General features: G+C 39.5%; 1 protein-coding gene across 1 annotated transcript in view; it reads right to left on the bottom strand.

Moving 5' to 3' along the window:
* Positions 1-260: 260 nt before the first annotated feature.
* Positions 261-23,541, bottom strand: part of Fbn2 (fibrillin 2) — a 228,437-nt gene continuing 205,156 nt past the window's right edge. Inside the window, exons 56-65 of the mRNA XM_048357068.1 lie at positions 20,614-20,739; positions 18,470-18,676; positions 16,881-17,006; positions 15,493-15,615; positions 13,647-13,763; positions 12,680-12,808; positions 10,916-11,035; positions 5,475-5,706; positions 3,971-4,142; positions 261-2,150 (exon numbers count right to left, since the gene is read on the bottom strand). Coding sequence (XP_048213025.1) covers positions 1,776-2,150; positions 3,971-4,142; positions 5,475-5,706; positions 10,916-11,035; positions 12,680-12,808; positions 13,647-13,763; positions 15,493-15,615; positions 16,881-17,006; positions 18,470-18,676; positions 20,614-20,739 — 1,727 coding nt within the window. The 3' untranslated portion in view covers positions 261-1,775. The remainder of the gene's footprint in view (positions 2,151-3,970; positions 4,143-5,474; positions 5,707-10,915; positions 11,036-12,679; positions 12,809-13,646; positions 13,764-15,492; positions 15,616-16,880; positions 17,007-18,469; positions 18,677-20,613; positions 20,740-23,541) is intronic.

Here is a 23,541-nt window from a genome sequence, read left to right as displayed (position 1 = left end):
TTTATAAACAATTGCTTCCAAAAGTGGACATATGGAAGAAGTGATGAAAATTTTCTGCCATCACCAGAAAGATGAGGCCCCGGAAGCTCAGAATCTATGCAGATGCTAATATCTCATTGTGCTGTTCAATTGTAGCTTTATACATCAGTCAACAATTCCTGCTCATGCTTACTTGGTTTCCTATGTTTGCTAACACTTCTCTTTATATGATAACAAAAATAACAGGGGTTGTCATTTCATCAAACTCGTAAGCCAGAAAATTACCCCAAAATAAGCTTTATTGAACGGAAAGTGTCATATTTGATACAGAGACATATAAAACCAAAATCAAAAACCACTTTTTCCTCACAAACACTTGATTACAAATTTACAACTTCTTTTTTTAGTTATTACAAACAAAAATAAAACCAGTCCAAAATAATAGCTCTAACTGGTGACTACTCTTTGGTGAACACAGGTGTGAGGAACAGACAGGAGTTGGGGTGTGCTTTGGCCATTCACGTGTGAGGTCTGGTCAGTGGTCAAGGGACAGGTTGCTGAGGATAAAGAACACGAAGACCGGCTCTTATTAGCATCTCCCGGTACAACAGCTCTTTCACATGACTAAAGCAAACTAACATTAATTCATGGTACAAACATCTTTCATACACAATAAGCTATGATAAAAAAGAAGGCATATGGTGTATAACTACAGTATTAATGAAAATTCTAAAAAAATGGATTTATAACAACAACACAACAACAACATATACTCCTTGCTGCACTGCATGATTTGTTTGCACATATGGCAATCCTGAAATAGCTTGAACAAAAATAAATGCACCATTAATCTAAGACAGCACCAAACACTATAGAACGCCGGGTGTCCCCACTCAGAGGAACTGGCAGTTCTTCAGCTGCCGGGGCCCACAGTGCGCAGTGCACCCTGGGTGGGAATGAGGTGTTCTGGGTAGCACACGTGGTTCCTTGAGGTTGGAAAGGAGATACAGTACAGTCTGGTCTCCAATGCTCACAAGCAGTCAAGGTATTTTGCTACAGTGGTTGTACTTCATTTATCATTGCCTGGCAACTCTGGTGATATGAATTGTGTCACAAGGAGCTCTTCTGACTTTGCCCTCCTTTGCTCTAATGACATTTGTGTCTTTTAGATTATTGATCACATTGCCCATTCAGTTTTCTGAGGCTTTCTTTAAAGTAGGCAGGTGTTTACCAGGTAGATGACTGGCAGAAAAAAACAAAGGAAACTTTTCTTGAATCTACTGAATTTTTTTAAAGCACCTCTAAAAGAAATAGCTCAAATTTATAAATCTAAGGAAAAACAAGTAAGTTTCCCTTTTTGTTTACATAGTTTTGTTCATTTCTCCATATATTACTGCATTAAAAATAAATAAACATCTATATTTTTAAACTAGCAACTATAGCAAAATACCCAAAGTGTTACAGACTGCTAATGGGGGGGAGGGAGGGAGGGAAGCTCACATTATTTTGTGCATTTAGTGCCATATGCTGATCTCTTGAACATTTATGTTTAAAAATATATTTTAAAATGAAGTTATATAAAAATACAGTAACTACGATTGCCTTTGTACTCAAATCTTTGGCCACACTAGAGTCTGTTACCCCTCCCCGTGCAGGTCAACATTCCAAAGTCTGACATAGGAGGAAAGAAACCAAAGTAATTTGTTTTCCTCTACAGAATTCAGTCTTTGACTTTTCCTGTGTCTCTGAAGCCCGGTTCTGCTGCGCTCTGGGCCTGGAAGCGCCTCTGTGAAGGGTTAGTACAGCTGGATCTGCAGCCTCATCCTGAGGGCCTCCCCCAGCTCCCCCAGGAGATAGTCATCCTCGTTTCTCTCCTCTAGCTTCTTCAGCTCCTTCTTCTTGTAGAGGGGGACGCTGCTGATCTCCAGTGTGTACATGCCAGGTGTGGGCTTCTTCCTGGCCGTGTGCAGGTAGCTGAGTCCGTTCCTTTGGTGAAGTCGGAAGAAGCCATCGTCGTTGCCTTGGGAGATGACATAGCGGATGTGGTTGTTGAGGGGCTCGATGGCGGGCATGAGTTCCAGGATGTGCTCCTTAGAGCCGAGGTCTGAGAGGTTGAACTTCATGCTGACTGGGGTGTCTATGTCCATGCTCTCGAGGCTGACCTGATCCACCTGGGGAAAGAGCAGGAAGGCAATTGAGACCCACTGGAAAGGGATGGGTGACCTGGGGACACAGCGACAGTGACAGGCTGTGGCTTTCCATTGCTCTTCCTTTCTGCACTAGTTGTGATGGTGGAAGAGGCTACTGTGAACTCCTTACAGCTGGGAGGAAAGGCTTAGGGCATGGAGTGCCCTGTAAACCTTTACCTGGATTTCTCACTTGGCCTTAAGGAGATCCTTAAAGTTACAGCACCAATACTAGAAAGAGCACTCACAGTTCAACCTTTCTGCATGTTTATTATAGTGTCCTTATCTGTATACAGACGTCTTTTTAAAGACACTTTAGGAAATAAGTGCAATTTTTTTTCCTGGGGGCCATCACTGTAAAAAAAAAAAAAAAGCAGGGCCTATATGCTGTTGAGGACCTTCATGCTGAAGGCCTGGCTCTAGTTTGTAAGACCTTAAATGATGAGTTTACTAAGGACCTGGTAATACACAGAGGGAGTAATCTGCACAGTCCTCAGAGATCTGGCTTGAACTGGCTTTGGGAAGCTCACAATGAAACTCCTCTGTACAAAAAAAAAAAAAATAGACATAAGTAAAAAGTATTTTAAAAAAAGCCAGAGGAAGGGCCCAGAAAATCCACTGAATTAAGAGTGATTGGAGGTACTCTAAGCAAGAAAAGCTAAAAAAAAGCAAAACACCCACAACACTTTGACTGTGTGCCTATTAAGGGTGTGGCTATGGTGGCCCTTAAGTACCTATTAGAGTTCAGGCAGCATTACATTCCAAGGACCACAATGGGAAGATTTTCTGAGCAGAATGTCTGGATGCGTAGTTTTGAGGACTTGATGGATAACTCAACTGTCACAGCTAAATAGAAGTACATCAGCCTATTTAAAGTAAATACAACATTAACTTTTCTTTGCTTTTTCTTTTGTGCCAGTCCTGGGGCTTGAACTCAGGGCCTGGGTGCTGTCCCTGAACTTCTTTTGCTCGACTAGTACTCTAATATTTGAGCCACAGCTCCACTTCAGCCTTTTAGTAGCTCAGTAGAGATAAGAGTCTCAAGGACTTTCCTGCCCAGGTTGGCTTTGAACTACGATCCTTAGACTTCAGCTAAGATTATAGCTATAAGCCACCCGTGCCTGGTTACACTGAGTTATTTTTATAAAATTCAGAGACTTTTAAGGATGGTTTCTGAGGCCCAGAAAACTGAAGCAAATTGTCCATTGACATAACTAGTAACTAGGATTTTGGGCGGGATATTCCCAGTGATATCAACTGGAAAGAGTGGTAAGGGGAGGGCCCATGTCTGACCATGCTGTGTTGGATCATTAGAGAAATCACCAGCATCTCTTCTAATGGACATAAACTGAGAGTAGGGACTGAATATGTGAGATGATTGGGTCAGGCACCAGTTTACATGTGTAAACAACCACCATATCACCTTCAAATGTTGAATAAAACTATGATCATTTTACAGGTGAGGAAACTGAGGTAGAGTAAGATAAAGTGAACATATCCTATGTAACACAAGTAATCAAACTGGGGAGAACCAAGGCATATATTCAAAACCAGGTAGCACATGCCCATACCATTAAGAAGCCATTCCAAGAGAAAATGATTAGAAACTGTGACTCTTACAAGTCTTTTTCTTAGTGTTTTGAATCATCAATTCAACTCATTATATTTTGTTTACCTTCAGAGTAGATCTATAAATAGATTTCCAGGTAGGTCTAACTACCCTGAGGTTGAAACTACATCAGCTTCATTATACGGACCATCTCATGTGGATGAGCTCTGTGGCAAGACTGGTGTGGTCTACTCACAGCTGTGGGCTCGGGGTCCTGCATGCTCCTCTTCTGCCTGCCATCTTTCTTGGAGTAGCCATTGATTTTGCATTCATAGCATGCTTCTGGGGACAGAGCATTTTCCTCGTCCACCTCGGTGTCCAGTGATAGGTACTGGCTTTTGCTGAATCCCATTCCAGACACACAGTGGCTGTTCACAAGAAGCAGAGTGGTACAGCAACAACTTCAGAAATATGGAACCAACAAAGCAAATTCTAAGCTTATAACCATAAAAACCTAATATCCTTCAGGGTCTTTTCTTTCCCTCCAATCCTCAGTAGATAGCTTTCTCCTTGTTTTCAAATAGCATAACTCTTCTGAGGGCTCACCCTGAGGTTCCCCAGTCTTCAATCCTAGCAGACTGAAGCACTTTTGGGTAGCATGCTCCAGAATGTAAAAGCAGGTAAGTGTTTCCAAAAACAATAACAGAAGTTCACTTGCTTCTTGAGGCCAAAGCCTGTTTGCTGCTCAAACAAACCTCCTATTTTAAAAATTGAGATTTCTGAAGTCTTATCTTAGTGAAAGAGTCAGTGAATTGGCTCGAAGTGAGTATTATCTAGATCCAACCTTTTGTGCTGAGGGCTATCGAATACCAATGATGGGTCATATCCCCCAACACCTGCCTCACACATGAAGATGACCCCCACTTCTAATTTCTTTGTGCTATGGAGCATTGTTGTCTCCATGGGCGGGCACATGAGACCAGACCCAGGTCACAACTGACAAGACTTAAGAGCACTTTACTGAAGCACCTTTAGTTGTATAGAGATGGACCGTGCTAGGCAGTGGCATGTGGTCCAGTAGCTGAGAGCCAGACAGACACAGGAAGAAACACTCCTTCCTCATGGACTGCTGAGCTAACACCTGCTGAACTTGGAGAGCAATCTGGGGAGGGGCCATCTCCACTCTACCTTTAAGCCCAGGGTCTGTGGCAAGAGGTGAGCTGCATTTTTAAGTGTCTACTTGGATATGGCCTTGTGTCCAAATATATCACTGTGTATTACAGCCTAAGTCTTCTGGAGCACCCAAGAGGAAAGCCCATGCTGCAGTGTGACACAGCCCATGTGCCCTCTAAGAGATCCAAGAAGCACTTGTGCCTCTTGGTTGCTTTTTTGTTTTTGTTTATGTTTCATTTTTGTTGGTTCTGGAACTTTCATTCAGGCCCTGGGCACTGTCCCTGAGCTTTTGTCACTGAAGGCTAGTGCTCTACTACTTGAACCATAACTCCACTTCTGGCTTTTCTAATAATTTACTGGAGATCAGAGTCTCACAGGCTTTCCTTCTCAGGCTGGCTTTGAACCACAATCCTCAGATCTCAGCCTCCAGAGTAGCTAGGATTACTGGTATGAGCCATCTGGTGACTGGCTTTGCCTCTTGGGTTTTTAATGCCTTGTCTGCAGTGGCAGCATCCAGGGAACAGACTAAGGAAGGAGGGCCAGGCACGGAGCCATACTTCCTGTGGGAGATGGATGGGCTGCCTTACCCCTGTCCCACTCTGTAGTACCCCGGTGGGCAGCCGCAGAGGTAGCCCCCTTCGGTATTGGAGCAGCCATAATTGCAGGGGTTCTTGGAGGAGGAGCACTCATTCACATCATGGCAGGCACTGGAGAACTGGTCAAAGGAGAACCCCGAGGGGCAGGCGCACTTGTAACTCCCCAGGGTGTTGTAGCAGGAAGCAGAGCCACAGGCGCTGGGGTTGGAACACTCATTCTCATCTGTGGAAATGGAGAAGGAAATGCTCACACGAAGTAGGGATACAGTGCTAAAAAGGCAGAGGTCTCAAAGTACTTACTATGGGGAAGATAGCTTAGAACCAAATTAAATTTCATTCTTATAGCTGATTTATAAGGCATGCTGAAATCTGAAATTTTCTCCCAAATTATGGCTTCAAGTCTTTTTTTCCCCCCTTCTTGTCATTGTACTTGAATTCAGGGCCTGGGTGCTGTCTCTGAGATTTTATGTTCAAGGCTAGTGCTTTACCACTTGGAGCACTGATCTACTTCTGGATTGTGGTGTGTGTGTGTGTGTGTGTGTGTGTGTGTGTGTGTGTGTGTGTTGTTTAATCAGAGATTAAGAGTCTCACAGATTTCCTGACTGCCTGAGGTGGCTTTGAACCATGATCCTCAGATCTCAGCCTCCTGTGTAGTTAGGGATTACAGGCATGAGCCACTGGGGCCTGGCGGCTTTAAAAAAACAAAACAAAACAAAACCCATTTGTCCTTTCTTATTCTGTTGTGCTGAGTCTGAATACAGGTGAAACCCTTGGGGGCAGATATTTGCTGTTTTCCAAATGAATATTGTTTTATTCTCCTAAGTAAAGGTAATTTCATGAGCCTATACCTTAGGCAGAAAGAGTAGATGAGTAGCTGCCAAGGGAGGGGGAAAGGGAGAATGATATAGTGACTAGATCTATAGCTTTCCTCTTGCAGGGTAAGGAGAATGCTCTGCAATGAGTAATATTTATTGCTGGACACGCCTGTGAGAATGTATGAAAAGCTACTTTTGCATTTTATAAAATGGTATGTGAATTACACTGAGACTTGAACTCAGGGTCTCCCTCTGGCTTTGCTTTTTCACTCAGATGGTGCTCTACACAATTAGAGTCATATCTGCACTGCTAGCTTTTTGCCAGTTCGCTGAAAATAAGTCTTCTCAGATTTGCCTCCCCTGACTGGCTTGATTGTAATCATTAGACCTAGGCTTCCTGGGAAGCTGGCATATAGGTGTGAGGCAGCAGTACATGGCCCACTTTGTGGATTTTTTTTAATTTTTTTTTTTGTATCGGAGCACTGATCTTACAGCCTTGTGCATCTTAGACAGGTGTCCTACTACACTACATAAGCCCTAACCTAGCCCTTTTTAATTTTTTTTTGAATAGGGTTGCACACATTTATGTTCTGACTGGCCTGGGCCATGATGCCTCTATTTACACTTTTTATGCAAGTTGAGATGACTCATGCATACTTTCACATTCAGTTTGTGAGATGGGGAACTTTCTGCCTACTCTGCCTCAAACTTTGATCCCTCTCATGTGAACCTCCTGAGTAGCTACTGTTATAGACATGAGCGAATATGCCTATAATCTTACACAAGACCAAAAAAAAATCTCATTTCTGTGTTTTTGTTTTTTTTTCTTTTGTGCTGGTACTGGGGTTTGAATTCAGGGTTAGAGCACTGTCCCTTAGCTTTATTGTTCAAGGCTGTTAGTCTACCACTTGTGCTACTTCTGGCATTTTGGTGTTTAGTTGGAAATAGAAGTCTATGGAATTTCCTACCAGGGCTGGCTTTGAACCTCTATCCATAGATCTCAGCTTCCTGAGCAGCTGAGATTTATAGGAGTAAGACACTGGTGTCTGGCTTCTATCTGTATTTGTATCAAATCTAGTAATTCCTCTCTCTTTGGTTGTATATGGGCAGAAAGTATATAACAATTTAAAAACCATAAAGGAATACAATAGCTCTACTTCACTAAAAACAGTACAAGTTTAACTTCCTGAGTACCCATTTGACATAGATTGTGCCTTCTGAGAAGGGTCTTCACCTAGCTGTCTGCTGACTCATAGGTCTTACAGCAGAAAATTATAGGTTATACTTGCAGTTGCTGGTATCACAAATTCAAAGGCTGGCTCTGCTTTTAACTGTGGAGATTATAATTTTGCTCTTAATTGTTTGGTAGGGGTGTGTGTGTGTGTGTGTGTGTGTGTGTGTGTGTGTATTATGTGGCTTTGATCCTTAAGGCTTTGTTATAATCTAAATTTTACTCAGGGCACAGAACACATTTGTTGCATAGAATTCTTTCAATTCCTGTGATTGCATATGGAGCACAGTCTGTTTACCTAGTATATGAAAGGCACATATTTTAAGCCATGTGAGGAAACAAACCCTTTTGCAAGTAGATGTGCACAGGCATACACCAGCTACAAGAGAGGGAAAGGCAGATCTGTATGGTTTAGGAGAACATGGAAGATACAGATGGGGTCTCAATGAAGGAGTTTCTCAGAAGGGAAATTAAACTTCACTAAGTAGTGGACAGAGGTTAATGAAAGGGGAGACATTATTAAGAACATTTTTATATACCAAATATAGCTTCAGAATTAAGTGAGATCACTAAATGTAGAACTCTTAGTCACTGATTATAAAATGTGCTCTATTACCTAATATGTGAAAATGTTTTATGACCTGGGGAGTAATTTTATTAACTGTCAAAAATCTTAGCTACATAGCATATAAATATAAGTGTTATTTTATTTCTGTGTACAACAGACTTGGAATTCTGTCATCAGGGCTCATCTGCTTTTATAATTAGATCTGACATTCATACACAATATTTCTTTCCTAACAGAGAATCTAAATTAGATTATAATTTGAGGACATGATCACACCATGAATATATTCAGACACTATATAAGGTAAAAAAATTACCCGACAGAAGTAATTAATTGAATAAATTGCATTTAAACATACCACTTACAGGAATAATTTTATGCATGTCAGTGTTTTGGAAACCCCATGCGATACCTCCTAGTTATATGCTATAAATGCACAGCATGGTAAGGTTTTATGTACTTAGATAAATATAGACTTGTTTGAGACATACTTTGAATTGACTCCAACCTTACTAATCAATGCTTTGGTTACTCTGGAAAGGCTATTAGAAGGAACTAAAAGTTACACTAAATAACAAAAGGTTTCCGAACTAAGTATCTTGCATTGTAGGCAAATGTTCATATCCACACAAAGTCCATTTTGAATCATCATAATATTTTCAAATAATTGAAAAAGCTACCTACATCTGTAAACTCTGCATGCCAGAATGTTAAAAACTCCATGGCAACTGGTGGGAACTTATCAAAATGTTAGTTTGTACTTAAAGTGTGTTTTTTTCAAATTCAATATTGGTGCTTTCAAAGAAATTCTATTTTTCTTCAATTTCTTGCAGTATTAATAACATTCTGGATTTGTAATTTTGTGTATCTGAAAAGTCTAGTGCATTGACTGACAGTTCTGACCATTTACTAGAGAGCTGGGATAAATCTGTCAGAAATGTGTCCTTTCTATGTTCTCCCATTCGTCATTGGCGTGACTAAAGACATCCAGATAAAAAAAATAAAATGTGTTTGTGTTCTTTTCATGGGCATATTCTTTTGTAAAGTTGTTGCTTATATGGGTTTTCTGATAGGGTATTTCCTTCTATTTCTGTTTTGCATTTGAATCAAATTCCAACAGATATATATATATATATATATATATATATATTTAAGCTAAAAAAAGGCAGCAATTTTACTAGAGACCCTGCTGGTTTGTTTTATCATGCAGAAAATAGTCTAGAATAATTCTGAAATAAATCCCTATTATGTCTACCTAGGTGTCTGCTGCTTTAAGATAACCATAGGCGCTAAAGCTCACAAATTAACAATTGCAATTGGGAGGTATCTGCTTCCGTGCTATCAGTTTTGGGCTCATGTTTGATTTTCCTTTTTAAAAGAACATCTCACTTTATTAGCCTAGGCTGCCCTAAAATTCACCACACTCCACTCTCAGTTGCCTAAGTGCAGCAATTCTAGGTGTGGCTTACCACACGTGGTTTGCTTGCATTCCACTTTTTGATCACTCATTCGTTTCTGCATTTCCTTCTACAAGTCTGCATCTTTGCTATGGCATAACATCTGCCTCCACCTAACATAAGACCACAGTGGCTGCAATCTTAGAGTGGATAATGGTGGCTCCAATCTATCATCCTAGATCCTCAAGAAGATCATGGACATAGAATCATGGTTCAAAGCCAGCCAGGAAGTAAAATCCATGACACTCCATCTCCAAAGTAACCAGCAGAAACCAGCAGAAAGCTAGCTAGAAGCATGGCTCCAGTAGTAGTGTGTTAGCCCAGCAAGCAAGCCCATTGAGGAAGGGCACCTTCCTTGTGTTCAAATCCAGGTCTTGTCAAAAACAAAAGTAAATAAAAGCTACATCATAGTTAAGAATTTCACAGAACAAGTTTCCTTCCTATGAGATCCATCACAAGTTTCTTCTCAGTTCACTAAACTATGGTTAGGAAATTATTCTGCAAAGATTACAAAGGATAAAAATTAGATTCACTTAGTGGATTACTACAGTAGTGTATCTCAGAATATGTGGAATAATTTAAATCATAACAAGGAAATAGGAGGTGACATTCTCTGTAGGATCTTTGTTCCCCTTTTGTTCAGTGGAGGCAAGCTTCTGACAGCAAGCTGTGCTGTATGGTGTGTCTATAAACACAGCCAAGAAATCAGGCATAGTCTAAGTTAGTCAGCCAGCTATTCAAGTAGAATAATGTTCTCTTTGATCAACTGTTCCTTAAAAAGAGAACTTTCATGATCATTAAAGAAATACACTGTATTTTATTTCATAAACAATTCTGTCTGGAGTTGAGAACAGCATTCATTGTGTCTAGTTATGTTTTCTGCCCTAAAGACTTCACATCTTTCAGTAAATCTGTATGACAGAGGAGGCCAGATGGATTGTGCTTATTAGGCTGGTCTAAATTCCTTTAGATTTATAAAAATCCCAAAATCTTCAATGCTCAAATTAGTGATACAAACTAACCTTGGCAAAAAAATTAAAAAAAAAACCCAAACAATCCCAAATGAGACCATTCTTGACACTTAACACTCTCTTCAAAAATTTAAAATCTAGGCAGCAATTTAAAAGGATAAAACCACTAGTTCAGGTACCTTTAGGAAATTAGACAATTTTTTTTTAAACCATGGATACTTGCAAACACGCACAAGTGCAGAGACTAGGAAAACGGCCTCACATCCCTCCATCTGAAGTGCTGCTGTTTAGGTTGCAACAAAGGCTAGGTTGACACACCATCATCTGTGTGCATTTCAGCAGGGGCGGTTTAGGACAAGGAAGGCCGGGGCTGTGGAAGCAGGTACTCACCCACGCACTGGTTCCACTGGTAGTGCTGCACATACCCTTGAGGGCAGCCGCACCTGTAGCCCCCCAGGATATTCTGGCACCCATGTTGGCACCTGTGGTTTCCATCACACTCATCAACATCTGCAAACACAATTCCAGAAAAATCGTTATATCCCCTTTCCTCTAATTTTGCCTAAATCCATTCCAAACACAATCTTTAGGGCAAACAAATAAACAAAACATGACACACAGAGACTGGGATTTTCTTCCAAGGACATGGTTATTAGTTAGGAGATAAGAAAGCACCTCATTCTTAGCTTTCCACCAGACCGTGGCACATCAGTGCTCTGAACAGCTTAATTCCAGCAAATCAACCATGGCAACCCCAAATGTTATGCATTTTGGATTGATTCACTGCACATGGCATGATTTATTAAGTAAATTTTGTGTGTGTGTGCATGTGTATTTGCATTATAGATTTCAGTAGACTCAAAAGTGACTCGCATGTAATCCTCATTTTGGGAAGGTAAAAACCCTAAAGAGACCTAAAAGTATAGTGGTTTTGTAGACAAAACGTGTTTATTACCATTCAACATTAATTAGAAGCAAATGCCTTTTAAGTATTTGGGTCCATTATTTTAAGAGAAGATGTGGTGTTTTTATGCACATGGAATAATTTCTTTGTTCTTATATGCATAACCCTTCTAGAAAAACAACTGATTTTGAAATCTACTCGAAGACTAAAAGTACAAATTGGCATGTCTGATGTATGTATAACAAATTTACATAGATAATTAATCAGTGGTATCTTATGTGAATGGTTACAAGCTGAGCTCACACATGGCAAGCAGCTGTAGGTTCAGAAAACTTTCAATGTCTTAATGATTTTAACGACAAAATTTTAAAATCTAAATTTTTAACTAATATCAAATGTCTGAAAGATATGTACTAAACTCCAGTAATTTTTATAAAAAGCATAGTAAATCATTGGATAGGTTTCTAGAATTCAAATCTAATTTTTCTAAGAAAAAATTATTAAAAAGGATAGTTAAATCAATCAAAGTAGCACTATGTGAAAATGTGAAGGGATGTATTATAGTATTAAAGTTTTGGGTAGGGGTATTCTGGTAAAAATACCAACCCAGATCATTTGCAATGTAAACATTAAACACTTAAGTGATATTTTATGAAGTACAGGCAGATTCTAAGTTTGCTCCCATTAAATGCTCCTTTGGATTTAGCAAGAGGAAATCCATGCTGTTGGTAAGATATGGAAAAGAGTGGGGTGGGGTTTCTGCTCATGAAACACACACAAGGCTTAGTCCTTCTCCACCGTGGGTCCCGCACACTTTTCTAATTCTCTACCCTAACAGGTCTTCTCTTATACCTAACTTTCCAACATTCAGAAATCAGAGAAGAAAAGTCCAATTATCCTTATTTTCTTGTATACTCCTACATGACTGCAAACTGCATTAAGCAAAAAATTCTTTACCATCTCCATTATTGATAAACAAACAGCTTGGTTATTTTAATAAGTTCCCTCAAAAATGACAGAATTTTTGTTTCATCATCTTTGAGTTTGCCTGTGTACCCCAAATGATATATGAAAACTTATGAACACAACTCAATTGCAAGATCCTGTTTTGACACATATTGTTTGTCTTTCTTTACTTTTAATTGTTTTTAGGTCATCACCATGTCTCATTTATTTTGAGGTTTTGAAGTTAAAAAGAAACCTATGCAGAGCTCCCTCTTAAATGAGAGATGCTAAGCAAATAACCTCACCTTCACAGTTGAGTCCAGTGGCATCAAGCGAGAATCCCCGTTGGCATTCGCAGCTGAAGCTCCCGGGGGTGTTCTGGCAGATCCCCTTGGCTCCACAAAGAGAAGGCTGAGAGCCACACTCATTGTTGTCTAGCAAAGCACCAAGGGGAGGGAGTTAGCTTTCCCAGCACTCACTATGTGACAGCATTTCACCGCCTGAGATGAACTGATGTAGACAGGCCTCAGTGCTCATGATGGGCAAACAGCACTTTACAGCAATTTAAGCCAGAATGCACTGAATTTTGAAGCTACAATGTATTTTAGGGTGACAACAAGCATACTTTTGGGTAATACAGACTGAAAGTCTTAACATGTGCTTTCTAAAATCAGATTTTATAACCTCAGCATGTTCTATGCTGAGAGGCTTTAATCACATTTTATCTAAACACCGGAATCATACTTAGAAGGCAACTACAGAGGCACTGCACAGAGTATGCCAACCACACAAATACATGGGGCTTCATAGACCTTTTTTAAAATGTGGATATAGTTCTTGTGTGAAGATTGTCCATATCATTAACAACTTTTTAAAAAAAATTTAAAAAAATTTTTATTATCAAACTGATGTACAGAGAGGTTACAGTTTCATACGTTAGGCATTGGATACATTTCTTGTACTGTTTGTTACCTTGTCCCTCATACCCCCTCCCCCTTCCCCCTTACCCTTTCCCCCGCTGAGGTGTTCAGTTCACTTACACCAAACAGTTTTTCAAGTATTGCTTTTGAAGTTGTTTGCCTTTTTTTACCCTGTGTCTCTCAATTTTGGTATTCCCTTTCAATTTCCTAGTTCCAATACCAGTATCATTAACAACTTTTTTAGACCACTAGTAAGAACTGAGTATTGGCTCTAAACAAGAGTATGATTATAAATACAACTTTTAGGCACCAATCAATGCTGGTAAATTTCCTGACTGCAATTTCGCCTTACCAATGCAAGCAGTGTGATGCTGGGTGAAACCTGGGGGGCATTTACAAGTGAATCCTCCCAGGGTGTTGACACAGAGGAACTGACAATTGTGTTGTTTCGTCTGGCATTCATCAAGATCTGAAATGAAAGACAGGCTCATGGAAGCCACAGCAGTTCTCTGCTACACATCCAATCTCAGGAAGCAATAAAGCAGTCAGGTTCCCCCCTATGCCTCCACCCACCCCCTGTCCCTGCTAGTTCTGGGGCTTGAACTCAGGGCCTGAGTGTGTCCCTTAGCTTTTTTGCCCAAAGCTGGAGATACCATTTGAGCCACAGCTTTAATTATGACCTTCTGCTAGTTAATTGGAGACTAGAGTCTCCTGGACTTTCCTGCCCAGGCTGGCTTTGAACCTCAAGCCTCAGATCTCAGCTTCCTGAGCAGCTAGGATTATAGGTGTGAGCCACCAGTGCCTAGTAGAGTTTCTCTTTAGTATTCTGAAGCAGCACATATGGGCTACTAGCCTAGGACAGCAAAGCAGATGTCTAATGAAGTTTTCTTGAAATAAGAAAGTGAGTGACTGAAACATTGCAGGTTCCATGAACTATCCTCAACCCAACCCAAAAGTTTTAAATTTTACACTTAATGTAGTTTAGAACATGACTAGTCACTTGTATAAGTAATAAAAGAGTTTTCCATTCCCATCATTTTTATCAGAGGAAGCAAAAACATAGCTTCTGTAGATTTCATCTTTAATGGTATTACTATTTGGGCTCTGCTAACAGAAAGCTCAAAATTATGATTTTGGTGACTGAAATTTGTTTTGGGAAAATATACTAAAGGTTTACCATATACTTTAAGATAAAGAAAAGACTAATTTATTATTTTATGGATTAAAAAACTTAAGTTTCCCTCATAAACACTGCAAAATTAAATCTGCCCATACCAAAAGTCTAAATAGGTTCACGCTAATGCCAGTACTTGTTATTCATTACTGCGTTTTTGAAATGGCATAGAAGTAAACCCATTTAACTTAGAATTATCTATATTTGAACCATTTCCTCAGTATATTAATTTTACATTTTGAAGATTTCTTTTACAATCAAGTATGTGAAAATAGTATTAAAAGAAATCTTCAAAGCACAAAATTGAGTTTATTATTCTATGGATTAAGCAACTTAAATTTTAATTAAGCACTAAACACTTTTTAATACTATCTAAGTGAAAAAAGAATTTATTTATATATCTATTTTCACATTTTTGCTGGGAATGTGTAATAAAGTGCTTAGAGCAATAAAATCTTACGTAAATGTGAGATAAAAATCTTATTGTAGTAACTTGTTTTAACTCTTCCCTTACAAATTATTTTGTTGTTTCACTTAAGGTTGTTTGTGTGGGTGCTGGTGGCTCATATCTGTAATCCTAACTACTCAAGGGCTGCGATCTGGTGGGTCCCAGGTAGAAAACGTTTCTAATTCCATCTCCAAAATAACTATCAAATAATGGAAGGAGCTGTGCTAACCAGGATGCATTATAATCATAAACTGACACGTGAACAGAATCCTCTACAACGACTTAAGGATAAACAGCAAGAAGAACATCAAAATAACAAAACTCAGGGCTGGTGGCAAGGCTCAAGTGGTAGATGTTTCAGCTAGTAACCACATATATGCGTGCGTGTGCAAACTATCATGACTTGGTTTCTAACTATGTCTCTCCAATGGGCAACCTTGCATCATTTTCTCCAAATGATGAAATAGTCACAGGGAAGCTAGATATAAGCAGTGATGATGCGTGTGAAGCAATCCCTGATGATTTAACAGCTGAATCTCATAGGGGAGAGATAGATGCTCCAGACTTTCCACTCACCTTTACATGTCTTCGCATCCTCTTGAAGGACATATCCCCGAGGACAGGAGCATTGGTAGCTCCCCTCTGAGTTCTTGCAGATGAAGTTGCATGGTTTGGGGGACTGGGAACATTCATCAAGGTCTATGTAAAAGTGATGTGAAGATTGAAGTTCTAGTTAAGAAAACAATCAACCTCTCTCATCTGTCTAACTTCTCTCTTCTTTCTTTTTGTCTTTCCTTCCTAACTTAAAGGGGATCCAGCCAGAGAGCAATAATGCACAGAACAATTTTCACTATAGTAATGTACTATGACATACTTTGTAGGTCATTTTACAAATAAAATAAATATTATAATGCCTATGCTGCTATCTTCAGAACCTGTCAGTGAGCTCTCTTACCCTATCTTTTGGCTGGTTAATCTCAATTTCGCCTGCTCCCCAGAATGTGCTCTGGCTGTTTAAGTCACTGGATGAAAAGTCACAGCTCATCTCAGGGCAGCTTCTGAGCACGTGCTCCCTCCAGTTTCCAGCCACTCTTTTCTTTTGTCCCAGCAGTGGGACAAACCCAGTACCCTATCCCATCCTGCACAATGTTCACAGCTTTAGAGACAATCCCTTTGTTAGGCCATCTTTGCACAGTCCTCACTGGAATATGCCATTCCCTTTCTGACTGAATAACACAATCTCCTTCACAGAATATTTTGGGTTGGAAACTCATGATTAACAGTTTGTCACTCCCATACTTATTCTATCTACAGAGTAAATACTTACAAAGGGTCATTTTGGTTTTCTTAGCCTTTTAATACCAGGTACACCTGCTATTGAAATAGGTGATTTAATCAAATACCAGATAAGAGGATAAAATATTGGGGGGATATTTTTTCAAACTAAGTTGAATACTTTGTAAAAAAAAAAAAACCTCCAAAAATACCAGTTCCCTTCTTCTCAATCATGTTAGAATGGAGTGAGACAATAAAAAATTGAACAAGCAGCAGAAAAATATTCAAAGGACTCTGTACTGAATCTGTTCTATAAGACAGAAATTTTAGATGTTTAATTGGTATGCTTTGTATATAAGATAGTGAAAAATGCATATTTATATTCACAGTCAAAGCCCTTTCCATCACTAGAAAAATGAGATGCACATTTGTAAAGTTTAAATGAAAATATAAACTACTGGAAATGTACTTTGTAAGATTCATGTTTTCCTGATTAGACATTTGTTGATGAATTGAACAATTCTGTCTCTCACATGATAAGAACTGTGCTACCAAATTATCAAGAGGAGTGGCATCATGTTGATAATAAAAATGTGTATTCCAAAGACCTGTAACAGAGACAAAACTGACCCCAAGTGTGTTGCAGGCAACATAGTAGACAAGCTCCCCATACAGACACCTGGCCTTACCTATGCAGGAGGTTCCACTGATGTCTGTGGTGTAGCCGACCTCACAGAAGCATCGGAATGAGCCCATAGTGTTGATGCACTGGCCATTGGTGCACAAATTTGGCATTACCTTACACTCATCAATATCTATGGACCAGGAAAACAAACAATAAATGAAAAAGTAGTAAGGATGCAGAGTAAAAATGATAAGCAAACAATTTCCTTATTCAAGAAATGGCAACACAAAAGAGAAAGAAAATCTACAGTGATGGAAATAAGAAAGGGTAAAGTAAATTTATTTTTTTTAAATAAAAAAGTCCTCATTGTCTATGATTACCTTTTGCAATCTAGAATTCTATCTCTTTGAAGTGTAACTAATTTGGAGTCTGTGGTAATTTCCCATAGTTTTTGGTCTCAAATTGACACTGGTGTTAGTAAGACTATATGAAGAATAGCTTTATTTTATTTTATTTTATTTTTATTATTATTATTTTTTTTTGGCCAGTCCTGGGCCTTGGACTCAGGGCCTGAGCACTGTCCCTGGCTTCTTCCCGCTCAAGGCTAGCACTCCGCCACTTGAGCCACAGCGCCGCTTCTGGCCGTTTTTCTGTATATGTGGTGCTGGGGAATCGAACCTAGGGCCTCGTGTATCCGAGGCAGGCACTCTTGCCACTAGGCTATCTCCCCAGCCCCTTTCTTTTATTTTTTGGTGTCTGTCCTGGGGCCTGAACTCAGCCTAGGTGCTGTTCCTGAGCATTTTGCTCAAAGCTAGAGCTCTACCACTTGAGCTACATACAGCTCCACTTTGGGCTTTTTCAGTGGTTGGACTTTACTGCCTGGAGCTTGGAACCTCAATCTTCAGATCTCAGCTTCTGGATTAGCTAGGATTACAGCCCCAAACATGGCTTTGGTTAGGAGTCTTGCAAAGAACTGACAATCTGCTTCACAGTAGAAGAAAATTTTTCAGAACATGGGTTGGTTGTATAAAAAATAGAAACCATTAATGCATTATGAAACTTGCTAGCTCTGGAACTCTGCTGCAAACAGAATGAAATCTTAACACATGTGCAAATAAGACAGATTTTTAATATACGTATTTTGGTAGTACTGGGATTTGATCTTGGGAGTGAGTCCTTGCTATGCAGGAATCCATTCCCTGAGCTACACCTGTGGCTCAGAAATATGTATTTCAATAAGGTAGGTATAGTTTGTAGTAGGTTGTCGTAAGGTAGGTATAGTTTGGGATCACACAGATTTATTATGTTCTTGAGCCCACTATCTCCTTAAAAAAAAAGTGTGTTCTTGGGAACATTAGGCATAGTTACCTTTGTGCTTCAGTTGCTTTCCCTCATCAGTTAAGTGGAGTGTAATATAGGGGATATTCAAATGTAATAAACTCAATCTTGTAGGTTTGCTATGAAGAATATATCTGCAATAATTCTGAAAGCGTAAGCCAGAAGCATTCCTTTGACATGTATATACAAAGACACAGCAAATAAATATGTAGTTGTAGTAATTATTCTACCACTGTTCCTAATTTCCTTCAAATGAACCTGGATCCATGAAATCCAATGTCTGGGTGAAATCCATGAAGTTCCTCCCCTCCTTACCTCTCCCATCTGTGGTATACCCTGGGCCGTGAGGACATATCTTTTTGTACTGGGCAGTTCCGGGAAGTGGGCACAGCTCACAGTGGTGCCCCCAGCCCCTTCCACCATCGCAACAGCATTCGGACTTGGTGACCAGATTGCGGCTGCTGGAAGCCATCTGGCACATGGTCTGCAAGACCTCGGCGAAGCAGAGTCCCTGCCGGTTGTCTGAAAAAATGGCGATGCAGCTAGAGTCAAGGCTGGGTGACATTTCCTCATACTTTCAGGTCAAGCAGGCCCACCAGGGCTTCCTTTCTTAGCAATAATATTTTTTTAAAAGATAATTATTCCTTTTTTTTTTTTTGCCAATCCTGGGGCTTGGACTCAGGGCCTGAGCACTGTTCCTGGCTTCTTTTTGCTCAAGGCTAGCACTCTACCACTTGAGCCACCACTGTGCCACTTCTGGCTTTTTCTTTTCTTTTCTTTTTTTTTTTTTGGCCAGTCCTGGGCCTTGGACTCAGGACCTGAGCACTGTCCCTGGCTTCTTCCCGCTCAAGGCTAGCACTCTGCCACTTGAGCCACAGCGCCGCTTCTGGCCGTTTTCTGTATATGTGGTGCTGGGGAATCGAACCTAGGGCCTCGTGTATCGGAGGCAGGCACTCTTGCCACTAGGCTATATCCCCAGCCCACTTCTGGCTTTTTCTATACATGTGGTGCTGAGGAATTGAACCCAGGGCTTCATGTATGTGAGGCAAGCACTCTACCGCTAGGCCATATTCCCAGTCCTATAAAGATAAGTATTCTTTTGTCTGAGAAATCTACAATTAATGTGTTGTGTTGGCAGCTAAGTTCCCATGGGACTTTCATTATAGATACGTTACAAAATTTGACCAAAAAAAAGATACCATACTTTACTTAAGTATCAGTAAGTATCTTTCCCTTTAGACAAAGTGATGATGTAAATGATGATGTATCACCATTCCTATAAAATCCAAATGAAAGAGAAAAATAATACTAAATTATTTCTACTTAAATTAAATGAGGAAATGAAAAAAATTAATGAGGAAATGAGTATCAGGCTCTGTTTTGTTGTTGCTGTTGGACTGATACTGGAGTTTGAACGAAGGACCTCGTCCTCTTGCTGGCTATTTTTTTTTTTTTAAGTCAAGGCTGGCTTTCTATCATTTGAGCCACACTTGTACTTCCAAAGATTTGTGAAAATCAAATCCTAGGGTATGTTACGAGCTTGATACTTACTCAGTGAATCTCTTGTTATTTTCCAGATTTAAAAACAATGGTTAAAATATCTGGCCTCAGTCTGATAGAAAGAAGGAAAGTCTTGAGTATGGTTTTACAAAGTGCCCCAGTGAAATGCTTTGTAATACCGAGCAGAAAATTAGACTCTCCTTGTAGGTTATCCTTTCTATTTCCTAAGATTGCTTGTTTAGTATAAAGAGCTACACTGTAGACAAAGAGTCTATATTATATGGAATTGAAGCAGTTGACTTCATGGACAAACTGAGAGGTGACCCATGAGTTCTTTGGGCTACATTGAGTGACAGCCTGGTCTTCCTTCTCTTGCTCTGTCTGCTTACATTTTATTATGCATACTTCTTTAGCTGACATGATTAATAGCAATAGTTACAATGTATGCATTTTAACATCAGTGTAATGTCAGAAATTTACAGTGTCCCCAAGAAAATGTTTTATAGCATGTTTTTCTGTATATAATGTAAAAAGCTAACCTTACCTACATTTTTAAAATGTGACATTTACTTTGCATTAATATTTGTGAAGCTTACCTCACACTGCAAATATTTTCTTTTGGAATTCAATCATCCCCTGATGTAAGTCATACTCAAGTCATATTTTCCACAGAGATTAATTAATCTTAACTTTGGAAAGACTACTTAAGACTGTTATTTACATTACTCATTGATGTACATACAAGATACACATATACAAATAAGTCATTTTAATAGGTCCTATGACTCTAGGTAGAGATATGTGGATTACTCAGATTGGAGGGTTTGCTTGGTAGATAAGATTTTTTACAAAAAGACTGATTATTGTGACAATCTGAACTGGAAACAACAGGAAATAGGACAGTTGAGCTCACAGAATACGTATTTATCAAGTAAAATATAATTCACATATCAGCTTACCAAGGCATTCAGTGCCTGAGGAACTTGACTGGAAACCTTCATTACATTCACACCGATAGCTCCCAATGATATTAATACAGCGCCCATTTTCACAGATTCCTGGCTTGGTCCTGCATTCATTTTCATCTTCAACAGACAAATAATATGAATAATGAGCAGCTTTGTAAATCACTGACGTATAAGTGAGTTCTCTCTTTTTAAAAAATTTCTTCATGAAAAAACAAATAGGAGGCTGGTGTAATCCTAGCTACTCAGGAGGTTGAAATCTGAGAATCGCTGTTCAAAGCCAACTCTGGCACGAAAGTTCTTGAGACTTATCTCCAATTAGCCTCCAGAAAACTGGAAGTGGTGCTGTGGCTTGAGCTGAATGAAGAGCATGGGGACAGCACCCAGGCCCAGAGTTCAAGCCCTACTAACCGACAAAAACAAAAAACAAATAGAATAAAGCTTAAAATGGTCATGTCTGGATATGAATTTATCTTTAATTTTCTCTTGGTTTCATAAAGTGCTTTTTATGCTTTTTAAAAATGTTAAGTAGTGGGGCTGGGAATATGGCCTAGTGGCAAGAGTGCCTCCTACACATGAAGCTCTCGGTTCAATTCCCCAGCACCACATATATGGAAAAACGGCCAGAAGGGGCGCTGTGGCTCAGGTGGCAGAGTGCTAGCCTTGAGTGGGAAGAAGCCAGGGATGGTGCTCAGGCCCTGAGTCCAAGGCCCAGGACTGGCCAAAAAAAAAAAAGTTAAGTAGTATACAGAGGGGTTTCCTTTCAACATGCCAGGTTATGAGCACAATGCAGCTTGGTTCATTTCACCCCTTCCATTGCTCTCTTTCCAGATAGGCCTTTTCTTATCATAGTATTTTCTCTCCACCCATCCAATTTTCGGAATTGGAAGAAAGACATTCATTATTTAACTAGAAATTTAAACTATTTATATCTATCACAATTTGATTCTTACCCATCACTTTATGTTGTTTTATATTTACTGTCCTCTTCTTTCGACTTTGTTAGGTCAGTCTTGTCCCCTAATTTATGTTTGGAAATTACAATCACTTTTCTGTTCTTCAAGTGGGAACTATTGTTACAATTTTCACATGCACTGTTGATGTCCATTTGTTAACCAGTATCATGTAGTATCTACCTCAACAGCTTCTGACCATCACAAGGATCTCTGGAAGGATTTACTTCTCTTAGCCAGTACCATCTGACATGGTCATGTGATCCACAAAATGTGAATGATTAAAGTTTGTACTGTGCCATCAATGTACATTTGAACTAAATAATCAAGTTGACTGGTTTATGAGATCACTGCTTTACATATATTATTACCTTTTAGTTAATACTTTAAAAGCATTAAAGTATACGTTTAGTAAGTTTTAGATAAGGTGCAGTATGAGTGGCAAATAAATCCCGAAATATATTTCTGGCAATATCATTTTTCAATTTTTCTCATATCTTTTAAGATAGGATTCTAATTCACAATTATTTTTCCTGAGAACAGTTGTTTTCTTTTACTCAGTGTTTCTGCTCATTGGCAGGAAGTATTTTTCTCTCTGGAAGCTTTATACATTTTCATTGTCCTTTATGTCTTGGTATGGATATTTTTGTGTTTTTTTTTTTTTGGCCAGTCCTGGGGCTTGGACTCAGGGCCTGAGCACTGTCCCTGGCTTCTTTTTGCTCAAGGCTAGCACTCTGCCACTTGAGCCACAGCGCCACTTCTGGCCATTTTCTGTATGTGGTGCTGGGGAATTGAACCCAGGGCCTCATGTATACGAGGCAAGCAATTTTGCCACTAGGCCATATCCCCAGCCTTGGTATGGATATTTTTAAAAAAATTCTTTTAGAAAAACATTTAAATGTATATATAAAATGAATGAGCTAAGTAATAAATTAAAATATTATTTTTAGGACTCAAGGCTGTAAATTCTGCTATCATGATCTAATCTCTTTTGCTAACGTCATTCTATTTTTATTTTGATTTCCATTTTAGTCTGCTTTATGATGTCTGATTTTTTCTTTTTACTCAAACAGATCCTGCTGGATATACAGTCTGAGTGCTGATGGAAAATAAATCTTTTAGATTTGAAAGATAATTTGATGTGCTTAAAATTCTTTGGTTACTTTTGTGGCTACTGACACTGAGAATAAGCGAGAAAGTTTGAGAAAGGATTGCTAATGACTGCCATTTTCACTTGCGGTTGCTCTTTTCCATGACTGCTCACACTAGCTACACTGTGCCTAACACTCTATGCCTGCACGCTAGGCCGCTGGGTTTTGCTGTCACTCACGAATCATCAGTGGACATCTGGTCCTCCCTCACAATGTTCCCATCTCTAAAATGCCTACCACAACCTCGAGCCATGCAAGATGTCATCCTACTGGGAACCCGCAGGGAGAGCTCTCACACATCATTCTTTGCCAACAGCTGAAGTATCTCTGGGTTTTCTCAAAGGCCACCTTGGAACTTGAACTTTGTATTGCCTGCAATGACTTCACAAGTCTCCCATTGTAGGAATCACCTTCTTGACATATATTTTCTAGTAACTTCCAACTTAAACACAATCTCTTTATTGTATCTAGGTGTTTAATGCAGCTTTATTCTCTTCAGGGTGGAATTTCTTGAAAGGGTCCATGATTAGGATTTCTACTTTCTCATTTCTGACACTCTGTCTGTAACTCATCTATTCTATCCATCCAATGTTCCTTAACTATTTGAAAAATCTGTTTCCTGTATCTCAAGACAACATGCTGCCTGTCTATAACTTTTAGCTCCTCTTCTTCTTTTTGTTGTTTGTTGTTTGTGGTGGTTGTGGTCATGAGGCTTGAACTCTCGGGCCTGTGGCTGTCCCTGAGCTCTTTGGCTCAAGGCTAGGGCTCCACTACTTTGAGCCACTGCTCCACTTCTCGTTTTCTGGTTTTAATTGGAG

This window comes from Perognathus longimembris, chromosome 11, assembly GCF_023159225.1.
Source record: "Perognathus longimembris pacificus isolate PPM17 chromosome 11, ASM2315922v1, whole genome shotgun sequence".
Taxonomy (NCBI): Eukaryota; Metazoa; Chordata; class Mammalia; order Rodentia; family Heteromyidae; genus Perognathus; species Perognathus longimembris.
Note: the sequence above shows the minus strand (reverse complement) of the source record. Positions and strands in the feature narration are given on the sequence as shown.